This window comes from Dromiciops gliroides, chromosome 4 (genome assembly GCF_019393635.1).
Source record: "Dromiciops gliroides isolate mDroGli1 chromosome 4, mDroGli1.pri, whole genome shotgun sequence".
Classification (NCBI taxonomy): domain Eukaryota; kingdom Metazoa; phylum Chordata; class Mammalia; order Microbiotheria; family Microbiotheriidae; genus Dromiciops; species Dromiciops gliroides.
In genome coordinates, this window is record NC_057864.1 from 64458827 (window position 1) to 64474855 (window position 16029).

The following is a 16029-nucleotide window of genomic DNA, read 5'->3' on the forward strand; positions in this document are numbered from 1 at the left end:
CCTGGTCATTTCTTATAGCACAATAATATTCCATCACCATCACCATATACCACAGTTTGTTTAGCCCTTCCCTAATTGATGGACATCCCTTTGATTTCCAATTCTTAGCCACCAAAAAAAGAGCTGCTATAGATATTTTTGTACAAATAGGTCTTTTTCTCTTTTGGGGGCTATCTTTGGGATATAAACCTAGCAGCAGTGGTATTGCTAGATCAAAGAGTATGCATAATTCATATGGTTACATATTGAAGATTTGCTTACTTAGGAGATCTTGAAGTGAAGCCTTGCTCTCGAGGTATCTATGTGAATGCCCCCAATTAAAAAAACTCTTTTAAGCACAAAAAGAAAAGAGTGGGTGACATTAGAAAATGACTGATATTTAAGTTGGTCTTTGGTACATTTGATTTGCCCACAAACTATATATGTGTGTATATATATATATAGTTTGTGGGCAAATATATATATATATATTTTACTATCTATTATATATAAATGTATTTTACCCACACATGTATATGTATTTTGTAGTTGTTCAGTTGTTTCAGTCATGTCCAACTCTTTGCAACCCCACTTAGGGTTTTCTTGGCAAAGATACGGGAGTGGTTTGCCATTTCCTTCTCCAGCTCATTTTACAGATGAGGAAACTAAGGCAAAGTGAAGTGACTTGCCCTCGGTCATACAACTAGTAAGTCTCTGAGACCAGATTTGAAATCAAGTCTTCCTGATTCCAAGCCTAGCATTCTATTCACTGCATGCTGTGTTTGCATGGGTGTGTTAAGTGTCAGATATAAAAAAGAAAATTGATGAGAAAGGCCCCAAGACTCATGCATTTCCAGGCAATTAATACTGTTTGTTGTGCACATTTTATTCCATCTTCACACTGCACCCTACCTTTTCACCACCCATTGTAGTACTGGGCCCCTAAGTACTTAACATGTGCCTTGTTATTTCATATAATCTCTTCCATGTACTGACTTGTACAAGGGTACAAAGCTAGTAAGTGGTAGGAGAGACTTGAGGCCATGGCACAGAAAAATTGGCCAAAGGAACTGGGTGTTTCTGACCAGAACAGAGAAGGGAGAGGGAGGTGTGACGTGGTATCTGCTAAGTATCTGGCAGGTCTTACCAAATATGAACAGCTTCAGGTACCAGCCTAGAAGTTCAATATACATCTAAGGGCTAAGTCGAGGAAAAATGGATTGCATGAAAAGAGCCAATCACTGCTGGGGTGAATGTTTTGGGGATAAAACTTAAAAGGAAGATGATGGCTTCCTTTGATATACATGGCAGTGAATGCCATCCCACTTCTCCTAACGTTCTCAAGAATCCCTAGTTCGGTGACCAGGTGACCAAGTCAGCGATGAGTGAAAAGGAATAGAAGAAAGAAAAGTTAATACTTGTGCAAATGAAGGTAAAAGTTAACATTTCTAGAGAATGAAAGCAATGTTACTTAGCATTCATGCAATCATGTACAATTATGACCAAGGCAAAATGACCAGATCTTGGCTATGATATATAAGGCAGACCTTGTGGATAGTGGGAGGAGGGAAATGGGTGAATGGTCCCCACCATGGGGAGGTTAGAATTGGACTATCCAGAGCTGGTCTGTCAGTGAATAAGCCTGGCACCCAAAAGGTGCTTGCTAAATGCTTGTTGACTTGAATTTGCTCCAGTAGGGTCTGAGGGCCAGGTCAGGTTGTCTCCCTCACCCAGGCAGGGACATCAGCCCGGAGCTTTTGAAAGTTTACGTCAGAAGATTGTGGGTGGAAACTCTCAGAGGTTTACTTTAAGTTTCCTGAGGCTTCCTCAGAGAGTAGGTGTCTCTCAGAGAAGCTGCACATGTTGAGAACAAGAGAGGGGCTTCCCTGGGCTGCTGTGGCTGTATAAAGAGAGAGCTGAGTTTCTTTCATACGGCCCCCACAGGAATCCCTGTTCTTCTAACCACTTACTTTAACCGGAGGAGTATTGGTCTTTCCAAAGAAACAAGAGAAGAGTGCCTTCCACTCCAGGAGGACCGACCTCTGCTACCACTTGTGTGCCATGCAGCAGAACCTGAATTATCTGTACCCTCCCATCTACTGGGTGGAGAGCAGTGCTAGCCCTCCTTGTGTTCCTCCAGTGACAGCTCTTCCCTGTCCACCCCCTGTGCCTGGAAGGGCTGCTCTGAGGAGGCCACCGCCGCCACCCCCACCACCTTCCCCCCCTCTCCCTCCACCTCCCCCTCTCCTCCCTTGCTCATCTTTAAAGAAGAGGACCAACAACACAAGTCTCTATCTTCTTCTGATCTTTTTTATGGTTCTGGTGGCCCTGGCTGGACTGGGGTTGGGAATGTTTCAACTCTTCCACCTGCAGAAGGAGTTAGCTGAACTCAGAAAGGTAAGCTTGAGCCAATTCTTAGCTGCAGTGCTACATATTGGAGTGCTGAGTTGTGTGTAGTCACTCCACAAAGTGCTTTCTGATCCTTTTTCTGGTTGCTGTGAAGTGGGTAGCACTAGTCACCCCATCCTACAGAGAGATGGAGGGGCAAAGTGAGGTTTGAGGTATGGAGGTTCTAGTCTAGACTAGACAATATTGGAGGTCTCTCCCAGCTCTGAGCTTGTCTGATCTTTGGTAATAAGGTGAATGGGGGGGGGGTGGCAAATTGGAATCAGATTCCAACAAGAAGAAGAAAAGCTGCCTGCCCTGCCTCTCTCAGCAGCTTAGAAAAAAAATAGAAACAACACTTAGGAATGTGAATGTAGGAGCTTTTGATTTCAATGGAGCAAGGAAATGTTCAAACCTAATCATGTGAATCCTAGGTGCTCAGGCAATCTGTTTTTTTCTAACCTGTTTTTCAAATGATATGGCCAAGGCACAAAGAATGTTGACCTTTCTCGAGTCACTGGTAGTGAGTAAAAGGTTCTGAGGTTTGCTGGGGTCATTACCTAGGACTGTAAAGTCTTGACAGTGAGACCTCCTTCATTCACTAGACAAAATGCATCTTACATTTGTATATTTTCTTTTGCCAGTCTACCAGCGATGGGCAGGTAGTTTCATCTCCTGAGCAGCAAATAGGTGAGTCATATTTATACATGTGTATGAGGTACCCCATGTAAATCCTGGGTAAACAACCAGATTGCTGAAATACCTCCTATTTTCATCCTTTTTCTTTCTATTCTCTGACGCATCACTGACTACATACTCTGGGCTACTTCTAACTCTTCTGTTGATCATCATGGTTATTTTAGCTGCCTCGTATTACTAGACCATATATTTGTAGTTTTGATTATTTCTGTAAATGGAAGAAATAAATGACTAGAATAAGACAAAACTACAGAAAATTCAAAACACATTTGGCTTTGGGATGCATGCACCCATGCATAAGCCCAATTTGGATTCCTTTTGACTCAATTCCGTTACTAGCCCTAAGTCAATTAGATATTTGAAGAGGTAGGAGGGACTCCCTCCTAGGTCCAAGAATAAGCTTTGACTATATGTTTGTTTGGAGCAATTGCACCTTTCTCTTATAAACTCTGTGTTCGAGATTAGTTGATAGTTACTAGATACTCTGAGGGATCCATGACTAGATACTTTGATCAATCTATATGTAGGTCCCCAAATCTTCCAGTCCTTGTCATCGTGCACTTTCCTTTTTATTTTTTTTTGGGGGGGGGGTGAGGCAGTTGGGGTTAAGTGACTTGCCCAGGGTCACACAGCTAGTAAGTGTCAAGTGTCTAAGACTGCATTTGAACTCAGGTCCTCCTGACTCCAGGGCCAGTGCTTTATCCACTGTGCCACCTAGCTGCCCCATCACGCACTTTCTTATAAATCTTCAAAATAATACTTATGTGATGACTAAGAGGCCATGTGGTTCTTTCAGCGTCTTAGAGATATCGGTGTACTTGAGAAATCCATCTGTTGTCTCATTCTTACTCAATGATTGGCTCACCTGCATTTCAAGGTATAAAGATGTTCACTCATGCCTTTTATGTTATGTCAGATACCCACACTTTTGGTAATATGCTTCTTTACTAGTTGGTGACACAGCATATTATCAGTGGTCAAGTTAAGCTGGATTTTAAAATCTTTAGATCTTAATAATTGCAAATTTTTAGTGGTAGGAGACCTGGCTTATGTATTAATAAAACACGAATGGGGATATGTGAGAGAGTTGGAAAAAGAGTAGGGAGTGCAATAATTCAATTTAATTCAACAGACATCTCTGAACTAGTTATTAGGAGAGACTAAAACATCTGAGAAACTTGGCCCCATGAAGAGGCAGAATGGTACCCTGGAAAGATCATTGCTTTTAGAATAGAGGACTTGGGTTCACATGCCGATTGTGCTATTTACTGCTTATGTGATCTTGTGCAAGTCACTTCATCACCATGCGCCTCAATTTCCTCATCTGTAACAAGGGTTGGACTAGATGTCCTCTGAGGTTCTTTCTAACTCAAAATCTGTGATCCTGTGATCTCTGCCCTCAAAGAGATTATATTCTAAGTGGAAAGCTAAGTACACACATGTGAAGAGCAGAGAGGTGTGAAACAAGGATTTTAAATATAATTGAACACAGTTCTATAATCCTCTTAGCTTCATGTGTCTGGTCTTAAAATGCTTTACAAAGGGGCAGCTAGTTGGCGCAGTGGATAGAGCACCGGCCTTGGATTTGGGAGGACCTAAGTTCAAATCCGGCCTCAGACACTTAACACTTACTAGCTGTGTGACCCTGGGCAAGTCACTTAACCCCAATTGCTTCACTAAAAAAAAAACAAACAAAAAAAATGCTTTACAAAATTTGAACTTTGTTTCCTTTATTGCTACTGTTAACCACTAACATCCTACTCTGATACCACATTGTGATATATAAGTGAACTTTAGTTCTCTAAACCAATGGAGCACGATATCTTTGTGGGTCCTATAAAGCTAGAAAGGATTCAGATATGGGCTTTATAATGTAGTGTTTGTCTCTCATCTGAAGATTACCCTCACTAAGAATGGAGAAGCTTATAACCAGAAGTTTTGGCCCATGGGTGATAACCTTGTTTTGGCCACAGCAGCTCATAAAGTACAGTCTACAAAGGCACGGAAGGTTCATGTGAGATCTGAATTAAAAAGGGGAGACCCAACACTGATGAAATTTTGAGTCTTTGTGAAGCATTTCTTTTTCTTTTCCTAAGTAGACAAGTAGCTATCAGAGCAAGGGTTGTTCTGTTGGGAAACAAAAAATTGGGTTAACTCTGAAGCTCAGTGTTACGGCTCTTAACCAGAAGTAAGCTTTCCTTGGCTCTTGGGTGTCAGAAACGCGGGTCACTTATTTGTCCATTGGCCTACCTTCTTACACAAAGGGGGAGTCTTTCAATGAACTGCCATACTTGACTGTGAAGAGTAATCTCATACAGAATCCCTGATTGGGGCTGGATCAGGGAGAAGGCACTGAGGCTGTCCCAGATCATGAATTTAGAGTTGGAAGAATTGTAGAAATCATCTAATCTATGATGCTGAAACTGCACCTCTAAAAACTTAAGTAACTTGTCCAAGATGACATAGCTAATTAGTGGCAGAGAGAGGTTTAGGACCTGGCTTTTCTGATTTTCTGTCACTTGCTCTTTCCACCATAATGCATTATCTCCCAAAATAATAAAACCTATTCTGTCTGTCAGTCAGTCAATAACATTCACTAAGCATCTGTCATATGGCAATCACTATACTAAGTGCTAGGAATACAAAGAAAGGCAAAAAACCATTCCCTGCTCTTAAAGAGCTCACAGTCTAATGGGGAAGAGGGGAAAGTAACATGAAAACAATTGTCTACAGACAAGATAAAGACCAAATAAATTGAAGGTAATCAACAGAGGGAAGGCACTAGCAATAAGGGAGATCAGAAAAAAGCTTCTTGTTCACTTGTGAAAGTTTTCATTTGCTGAAGACCAAACAAGGAAAGGAGGAAATGAAACCTAAGAAAAGAAGGGGAAAAATGTTACCTTAAACCAGAGGGCAGCTGGGTGGAGCAGTAGATAGAGTGCTGGGCCCAGAATCAGGAAGACCCATCTTCCTGAGTTCAAATCCAGCCTCAGACACTTACAAGCTGCGTGACCCTGGGCAAGTCACTTAACTCTTTTAGCCTCAGTTTCCTCATCTGTAAAATAAGCTGGAAAAGAAAATGGCAAACCACTCTAGTGTCTTTGCAAAGACAATCCTAACTGGAGTCACAATGCTGCAGACAAGACTGAAAATGACTGAACAACAAACAAAAATGGAAGACAAAAAAAGGGGGTAACCAAGCTAAGCTTTAACCATTCCTGGTGTGCATTTCTAAATGTGTGCTCCATCAGCTATACATGTAACATGGATGAAAAACTGTCTTAGAATATCCTGAATCATTTCTGTGTAATGGACCCCTTTAGCAATCTGGTGAGGCTTGTGGATCCCTTCTCAGAATGATGTTTTTCTGTTGTTGTTCAGTCATTTTGGTCATGTCTGACTCTTGGTGACCCCATTTGGGGTTTTCTTGGCAAAGATACTGGAATGCTTTGCTATTTCCTTCAGCTCATTTTACAGTTGAGGAAACCGAGGCAAATAATGTTTTAAAATGTGTATAAAATAAAATACATAGGTTTTCAAAACAAACTGATTATGTTGAAATCTAGTTATCAATATATAGAGACCTATAAATACATATTTTCATATGCATATCAATAAATATATTCTGTTTATTTGCATGTATATATGCATACATGTGTTTATATATACATTTGTGTGTGCATGTGTGCTTGTGTGTATATAGAATCAAAGTTATGAAGCCCTGTAAGCTAGACACAGGGATCTTAGTGATGTTTCTGAGCAGCCCTTAATTCTTGGGGGATGTTACAGCTTATACTGTTGATCCATTGGTTGATTGATGATTGATTGATGTACAAGATGGAGGAAATGAAAATGATACAGTCAGGCTGGAAACCAAACCAAATCTTGAGAGGGCTTATGGAAAAGGGCATCAATTTGATCAAATAAGATAACATTTTTAGGATGTTTCATATCACATGTAGCATTAAGCAAATGACCTCCTAATTTTAGATTTAATACTTCATTACTGACTTTTAACCTTCAAGGACATGTGATTTCTTCAGCCTGACTATTTCTTCTGCCACTTTAAAATAAAAGCTCTCTTCTGATACTTAGCCTTTGAGAACTGCAGTGACTGAAAAATATGTTGTCCCCTGGCCACCTCATGCTGGGGCTTATCTGGTCCACTGATGAGAGAGTATCACAGGACCTGTGTTGGAAGCTGAGCTAGCAAGATAGAACCCAATGGAAATTGTACTTTTCAGGCCTAGTCTTGGGAAAACCAGGGTCACCTACAGACTTCAATGAAGCACTGATACAAAGCTCTAGAGGAGGAATGTGATTGCTAATAGCAGTTCTAAAAAGGCTGGTAGGTGGCACAGTGGATAGAGTGCTGGATCTGGAGTCAGGAAGACCTGAGTTCAAATCCAGCCTCATACACTTAATTACTCTATGACCCTGAACAAGTCATTTAACCTGTCTCCTTCTGTTTCCTTATCTATAAAATGGGGATAACAATAGTACCTACCTCCCAGGATTATTATGAGGATCAAATGAGCTTACTTATAAAGTGCTATGTAAGTGACTAGGTATTATTTATTAATAATTGGATCTGGCTATGAATGTCAATAAGATGTTTGATCTTTTGAAACGACCAGCTCTCTTCCTTACCCCTTATCTCCTGCTTGAGGTCAATTTCCTGTGTATAGATCAAGTTGTCAGATGTCTCAGCTTGTCACTGAAAGTCTTGTGGGTTTTTTTGTTTGTTTTTTACTCCTTGCACAAGAAAACAAGAGTATAGGACTCTAAATAAACTGAGAAATTCTTCATATTCATAAATGACCATGACTCATTTATGCATCCGTATAATTGGACTGCAAGGTTTAGATTTGGGGTTTGGGGTCAGGGACCCAAGGAAAGCACTTTCTGGTCCATGGGGTGCAGATTATATGAGCTTCATTAAGGAACTTGCCCATGGTATTCCTTCAGTCCCCTCCCATCCAGCCCTAGCCACTAGGGTCCCACAGCCTCTAGGGTTCTGCTCTTCTTTCTCCTTTGCCAAATCCACCCTTTTCTGGACTCTCTCCCCATGTTCCCCTTCATTGACTGGTTAGAAATGTCGTTACTTATAACTAAAACAAATCATTAGCTTCTTCTCACAAAATCCTTTTCCTCGTGTGCAGCACATTTCCTAATTTTCTCCAAATATCCTAAGTGGGCAAGGGGAGGGGTGAAGAATATGAGAGGTTTGTCAGCACATAGGTGTTATATACACATGTGTGTGCATGCCTAGGTGTGTATATGGCATACTGCACACATGTAGAGACCTTTAGGTACTGTGTGCATAATAGGGCATGTGTGTACACATGTGTGTGTATGTGTGTGTGTGTGTATATATATATATATATATACACACATGTACACATACACACTCCTATGCACACATATATAGCATCCCAAAAGGTTCAGTGCGGTTTTAGGCTTCCAGTTTAGTCCTATAAGGGTTGAAGTGGGTGATCTCTAAGGTCTCTTCCAACGTTAAATGTTTTAATCCAGTGTCTTATGTTCCATCTGTGTCACTAGGGAAGACAGTTCCTTGGCGAAGTTCCCATTTTACTTGGGCACTCCATTATGGAGGTGCTATCTAGAACACTTGACAAATTCCATCACTTGTCAAGTTGATAGGGTGACTGGAATGTGGAGTCTGAGCTGTAGTGTCAAAAAGCCATTGACTGTGTGACCCTGGGCAAGTCACTTAACCCTCATTGCCCTGCAAAAAAAAAAAAAAGAAAAAAGCCATTGACTATTCATGTTCATTAAATCCCTCATTCAGCAAATATTTAGTCCTTCAAAGAACAATGCATACAAGTAAACATGTATTAAGCACTTTCTCACTCTGTCCAGAGTACCATGCGGGGACTGGACAAGATAGAAAGTTTAGAAAAGATCTAACCCCTCCCTTCAAGGAGTAATAATTACTGTATCATTAGTAATAACAATAGTAATCATTAGTATTAATAATAGTAATCATAAATTGCTCTTTAAGATTTGCAAAGTGCTTTACAAATATATCAACTTAGCTTCACCACAACCCAGGGAAGCAGGTACCATAATTATCCCCACTTTTACAAATGGGGAAACTGAGGCTGACAGACATTAAGTGACTCGCCCCAGCTAGGAAGTGTCTGAGGAGGCAGGCTTTTAACTCATGTCTTCCCGACTCCAGGTCCAGTTCTCTATCCGCTGCTCCACCTAGATGCCTCTACTATAGCTGAAATCTAGTAGAATGATAAAACATAAGCAGAGAAAGCAATCATATACAATATGACATGATGAGTGAATCTGAGAAGTACAAAATTTAGTGTTAAGGGTGGTATAAAGGTAAAGATTAACAGACAGTGTGTGGGGCTGGAAACAGATTGGGGAGAAGCCCCAGAAAGCTTCACAGAGGAGGTGGTGTATGAATGGGGATAGGAATTTAAGAATATCCCAGGAGTGGAGAATGGCTTGCATCTTTAAAGGTCAGCGATGGAGAAAAGCATAGGGTGTGTTTGAGGGACAGTGGTTCGATCTGGCTGCAGCATAGAGTTCTTGGAGGAGAATGGTATGGGATAAGAAAGGGTGACTGGATTATAGAGGGCTTTCAATACCAACCAGGGGAGTCTGAACTCTGTAGATAACAGAGCGCAATGGAAGATGCTTGAGCATAGTCCTAACAGGATCAGAACTACGGCTAAGGAAGAGTGTTAGTCTGTCAGTGTTAAAAAGGATAGATTGCAGGGACCTGAGAGTGGATTCAAGAAGACCAATCAGGTATCAATTGAGATTGTCTGGTTGGTGTTAATGAGGGCCTGTACGAGGGCAATGGCATTGGGAATAGAAAAGAAGGGACTCACTCGAGATCTGGTCATATCATTCTTTTTCTCGGCAATCTTCACTAGCTCCCTATTGCCATCCCAGTAAAGTTGAAACCAGTGTGCTTGCTTGTCCAGAGCCCTCTGCAATCTGGTGCCATCTCCACGAAGCCTCCCCTGATCCCCGGGGTTGGTACCATCCTTTCCCCCTCAGATTTTACACAATACTTTTTTTTCCCAATCTCATAAATATCCTTCTCTTATAATCCTGTGTATTATAGTTGCATGGGTTTGCGTCATCCTACTGCTCTAGACTTGAAGCTTGATAATGGTAAGAACTATGTCTTGGCTAAACAGCGCATCCACCCCAGCACCTAGCACAACGTTCTTCACACTGTAGACACAGATTGCTGAAAAAATGAGGCTGTGCCTTAGGATCATAGCGTTACAGATGTAAAGTTGTGATTAAGCACAGATTTAAAGGCCATTTAGTTCAATTCCCCCATTTTATAGATGAGGAAACAGGCCAAGGGAGGTTAAGTGGTTTGCCCAACATCAGATAGACTGTAATCATCAGAGGTAGGCTTTAAACCCATGCCTTCTATACCAACAACTGATTTGTTTAATACTCTTCAGTTTGCAAAGCATTCTCCTCACAGTCCTATGAGGAAAAGAACAAGGAAACACAGGCTTGGGGAAATGTCAGAGCCAAGATTCCCATAGAGGTCTCCTGACTTCCAAGTCCATTGCTTCTCCCATCACACACAGATGCCTATTTTCCAGGAGCTCATAAGTCATTGTAGTATATAAGATATAAACATGTTAAATGTAAACTGCCACCAGTGCCAGGTGGGTGAGTGCTACATTGACATTGGCAGCACTTTGTGAGCTCCAAGCAGGGGCAGATAGATCCCTGAGGGCTTGTTAATGATTTTTCTCCTTACTGACCTTTGTATGTTCATGGTCATGAGTGGGTACAGAGGGTCTGGAGAAAGCCAAGACCTCTTCAATATCTTTCTAGTCGTGTTTTCAGCTAATGGGGCAAATCTTACACTGTGGTTGAGTTTCATTGTACCATTACAACGTGCCTGATTTGGGTTCACTTCTCAGTCATGCTTTTTCCATCTCCTCCTCTACATCTACCTCTTCCTCCTCTATCATTTTCTCCACCTCCTCCTCTACTACCTCCTCCTTCTCTAACTTCACTACCACCACCTCCTCTTCTTCCTCTTCCTCATCCTCTTCGTCCTCCTCCTCCAGTACCACTACATCCTTCTCCTTTTCATCTTCCTCTTCCTCTATCTCCCCCTACTCCCCCTCCTCTTCCTTCTCCTGCATGTTTTTTCAATCTTTATTGATTTTTGTTGTTCATATCACAGTATATACTGTCCATAGAAACCTGCCTCCCATCCTCCCTTGTAACACAAACAAAACCAACTGATGTAAAAACTGTCAGCAGCTACCATGTTGAGCATCAGTAGTTACCACCACTAAGAGGAGGGAGAGTTTTCGGAGTCAAGTAATTAGCTGTGGTCATTAGATTATGTCATTTTCATAGTTATAATATGTGTGGGTGTAGGGGGAATTGTGAATTTTTTTTGATAGTTAAAATATAGCACAGGAGCAATGAGGCTTCATGAATGACTGATGTGCAGGTGAAATGCAGGAAAACTGGCTAGCTGAGGGGAGAGCAGTGATCCTGACTTTAGCTCACATTTTGTGTCAGCTCAAGTTTATTTTTGTGCTAAACCAGAGAATATCTTGGAACCTATCTAACCATAACCCAATGTAGCCTTCCTTCCTGCTTTTTGTATGCATATTTATATGTTAGCTAGCTAAAAGCCTCACTTCCTACTTAGTCATAGGAGTGATTTCTTTTACTATTATTATTTTTTTAAACTTTTTCAATGTTATACACTAGTATTTTAATAAACACTCAACATGATCTCAGTCAGCTGCCTCCAGTGATGGTATCCTTTCCCTCCTAATCTGTACAATTCTTCCATATCCTTTTATATATTCATATATAGCTATTTGTTGCTGAGATACCATGCCATCAAGAGTCACACGATCTGATGACATCTGCCTCTTGTGCATTCTAAATTGTTTCCTTTCATGTGGTGATTCCCTGCTTATATTTGTACCAATGAAGTGATTTGCGTCTCATTCTTCATCAACTTTTTTTTTCTTTTAAAAAAATATTACAGGTAATCCCAACACATTTGAAAAGAAGGCACTAAAGAAAGCAGCCCATCTAACAGGTTTGTAACAGGGGCACAGGATGGGTAGAGGGAACCACTGGCAGAAAGGAGGGGCTTCTCAGTCAAACTAGTTAGATAAAAGAGAAACCACAGAAATCCCCCCCAATTTCTAAGGCTCCATGGCCTGACTAACCCACAAAATTGATTGTACATACGTTTGAAAAACTGGTGTCTTTATTGTTATAAAACCACAAAGATGGTTTTATTTTCCAATTATAGTTATTTTGAAGTCATGATTAGTCATTTCTTCTATAGAATGAAAAATAACCTTAAATGTCTAGTCTTAATTGTCTAGTCACTGACTTTGGCGTGTACATTGCAAAGGGGTGGGGCATAATCAATGACCTAGCCCAGCAGCTCCAAGTCCACTGTACCTGGTAGTAGAAATAGGGTAATTGGAAATATAGTGGAAGGAGGGGTGGAGGGGGCAGCCTCATACTTCTAGTAATGTGATCATTACCTGGATACAAATGATTTACTATCCATAGAAAATCATTCTTACAATTTATCATGTCCATAATAGATAAGGATTTCTCACAAAGCAGTGTGCTGCCTGCCTTTAAAAATCTTTAAGTCAGGGGCAGCTAGGTGGCACAGTGGATAGAGCACTGGCCCTGGAGTCAGGAGGACCTGAGTTCAAGCCTGGCCTCAAACACTTGAAACTTACTAGCTGTGTGACCCTGGGCAAGTCACTTAACCCCAATTGCCTCACCAAAAACAAAATCTTTAAGTCAAATCTGGATGATCAAGTATCAAATGTGTTACAGAGGTAGCATGGTATAGTGGTTTTGGATTCACAGGATTTGAAATCCTGGCTCCACTATTTACCACCTGTAGGATCTTAGACAAGTACCATACTGTATCTGGTGTCTTGTTCCTTCATATATAAAATGAAGGGGTTGAATACATGACCTCAGGGGGTCCTTCTCAACTTTGGATGGGAGCTTGGGGTATATGACTTTGAAGATCTTATCCAACTGCAATAGTCTATGAATTAGCACATCTCTTAACACATCATCACCCCTTCAGGGCCATTTTGTTTTTGAGTCTTGTGAGCCTGACACTTTTGATTCAGATCATTTTATAGACATTTGAATGATTTAATTTAATTTTATGATATCTTGATGACATTGGCGCAGGAGTGATATTATTGCTTCCAACTCATAGATGACAACCCTGAAGCACAGAGATAAATCAATATACCCAGTCAGGATCACAAAGGGAAGTTAGCAGTAGGTCCAGGAATTGAATTAAATTCACTGTTATTCTCCCTGCAGTGGCATTGATCCATAAACTCATAGTGCTGGAGGGGACCTTAAAGATCATCCTGTTCATTCCCTCCTTTCACAGATGAAGGGACTGAGGTTCAGAGTGACTTGCCCACAGTCACACAGCTAGTGAATGGCAAAGCCGGGATTCAAACCCGGTCTCCTAACTCCAAGTCCCATATTCTTTTCACTACCCCTAGCTACATCCCTATTTCTAAGTGATTCTGGAGATGAGTTTTGGCTATAGCAAGGACATGTGAATTTGTGATAGGGAAACAATGTGCTCAGATGCACAATAGCCCCTCATTTAAAGCTCTTCTCTGATTCTAGGCAAGCCTAAATCACAAGGCATCCCACTTGAATGGGAGGACACCTACGGAATCACCCTTGTTTCTGGAGTCAAATACAAGAACCGCGGTCTGGTGATCAACGACACTGGCCTTTACTTTGTCTACTCCAAGGTGTACTTCAGGGGCCAGCTCTGTGACAACCAGCCCCTGAGACACATACTCTACAAGAGGAACCCCAGCTACCCCCAAGACTTGATACTGATGGAAGAAAAGAAGATGAATTACTGCACCACCAGGCAGATGTGGGCCCAAAGCAGCTACCTGGGGGCCGTGTTCAACCTTACCAGTGCCGACAGCTTGTACGTCAACGTCTCTGCATTTTCACTGGTGAATTTTGAGGAATCCAAGACATTTTTTGGCTTATACAAACTCTAGGGCAGCTCTAAAGAAGAGCATAGGGACTGCTTCATTATGGTCCATGAGAGCATTGAGGACATTGCCTTGATAAGGATCTCCATGAATGGGGGATCCAACCTGGAGTCAAAGGAAGCCACACAAACTACAAGGGTCCTAATAGGACCCTGATAATCATTGGGTCCGTGGTTTCTTTACCTCACCCAAGGTCCATGAGCCAGTGGAGGAAAAATATGAAATCCACTGGCCATTGGGTATGGGTGAGGGTGTAGCAGCAAGTGGCCACCAGAATTATTCTGAAAACTCTTATGTGGTCTTTGAGCTTTAAAACTTGTAAAGGGCACGTTTGAAACTTAACTTTCATGGATACGTTTACTACCTCAAGGGAAGTTGGTCCTCAACTGAATATTCCTGAATGTGAATGGCAAGGAATGGTGCGTGTGTGTGTGTGTGTGTGTGTGTGTGTGTGTGTGTATGTGTGTGTGTGAGTGAGTGAGTGAAAGGGTCCCTGCCATATTGGAGCATCTACAATTCTAGATATATTTCCAAGAGCATGGGTTTTTCCTTGACAAGGAGGACAAGAATTTTCCGGTGCAAGGAACTACCTTCCAGTCCACATACAAAGGATGTCAGTGCAATTGTTATTGTGTGTTTACAGGTGTGTATGTCAGTTCCAGCACTATGGAATATTAATTTTCTCTGATGAGTATTTACTTGGGTTTTCTCTAAGTAGAGGGATATTTGAGTACTCTGAATTCCCATAAATTCTTATCAGAAAAATTTGGGAAAGATTTAAGTGGCAAATCTTAATTTCTGAAGGAGCTAACTATTAGTGAAGTGTTTATGCCAGCACAATATTTTGTGCTACTGGTAAAGTTCTAATTAATGTAAGCTATTTGTCCTGTGTCTGCAATATTTATATACAATATGTGCATATTTTTCTGTGAAGAGATACTTCTAATAAAAAATCTATTTTTAGAATAATTATGGTCTATCAAATGTTATTATTTTGAAGTAAGTGGAAAGTAGGATTTTACTCAAGAGAAAAAGCTCTTTCAATCTGTCAATGCTTCATAGTTCATTATTCCTTAGAGGAATTTTTTTGTAAATGTCTGGGTTTCCTTATCATTTCCAGACTCCATCTTCACAAGAGCTTCGGCCTGCTCACCATCTGGGTCAGTGGCAACCTGATGGTCCCCTACTCCCAGGGACTGAGCAGCTTGACTAAGGGCAGATACCTTATTGGCTTAGCCCACTGAAGCTCAGGACTCTTAAACTGAAGAGAGCCCTCAGTCTCAGCCTCCTAGGTAGCTGAGATCACAGATTGTGGGATTGTATTTCACCTGGACATTGATGGAACTCTGTCAGTGTAGACTGCATTGAAATTCTTCACCATTTTATCATTTTCATTTTTTAAAAAATCTGTCAGTTATATTTCTCTTGCTGAGACATTGCTGTGAAGAGGTTTCCAAAATAACAAATCTTCCCTCCCTAATGTGTTTGAATAACATATCTTACTTTGTAACCAATGAACCTTTTCAACTATGCTTGTTGCTTCATACATTTGTAATGAAAAATAGGAAGACTTTAGTTTTCCAATTAATTGATCACAAAGATCTTAAGATCTTCAGACCTGGATTATTCTCTTTCCCGTGTATCATCTGCAAGTGGAAAAATTCTAAGTTACTTCGCATATGGTTCACCAAACATCATTTTGACCATATAAGTAGCTTTAGGTAACTCCAACATTTCTCCTATTGAATTGCTTTTTTGCCTTACCCATTTTATAAGCACTTTGGGGCGGGGCAGGGCAATGAGGGTTAAGTGACTTACCCAAGGTCACACAGCTAGTAAGTGTCAAGTATCTGAGGCCGGATTTGAACTCAGGTCCTCCTGAATC

At 41.0% G+C, this 16029-nt stretch overlaps 1 protein-coding gene across 1 annotated transcript; it reads left to right on the plus strand.

Annotated features, from left to right (window-relative positions):
* Positions 1-640: 640 nt before the first annotated feature.
* On the plus strand, positions 641-15061 carry FASLG (Fas ligand). Its single transcript, XM_044000148.1, has 4 exons — positions 641-2376; positions 3009-3054; positions 12104-12157; positions 13756-15061. The coding sequence occupies exons 1-4, from the start codon at positions 2041-2043 to the stop codon at positions 14148-14150; spliced, it is 831 nt and encodes a 276-aa protein (XP_043856083.1). The 5' UTR covers positions 641-2040; the 3' UTR covers positions 14151-15061.
* Positions 15062-16029: the final 968 nt, after the last annotated feature.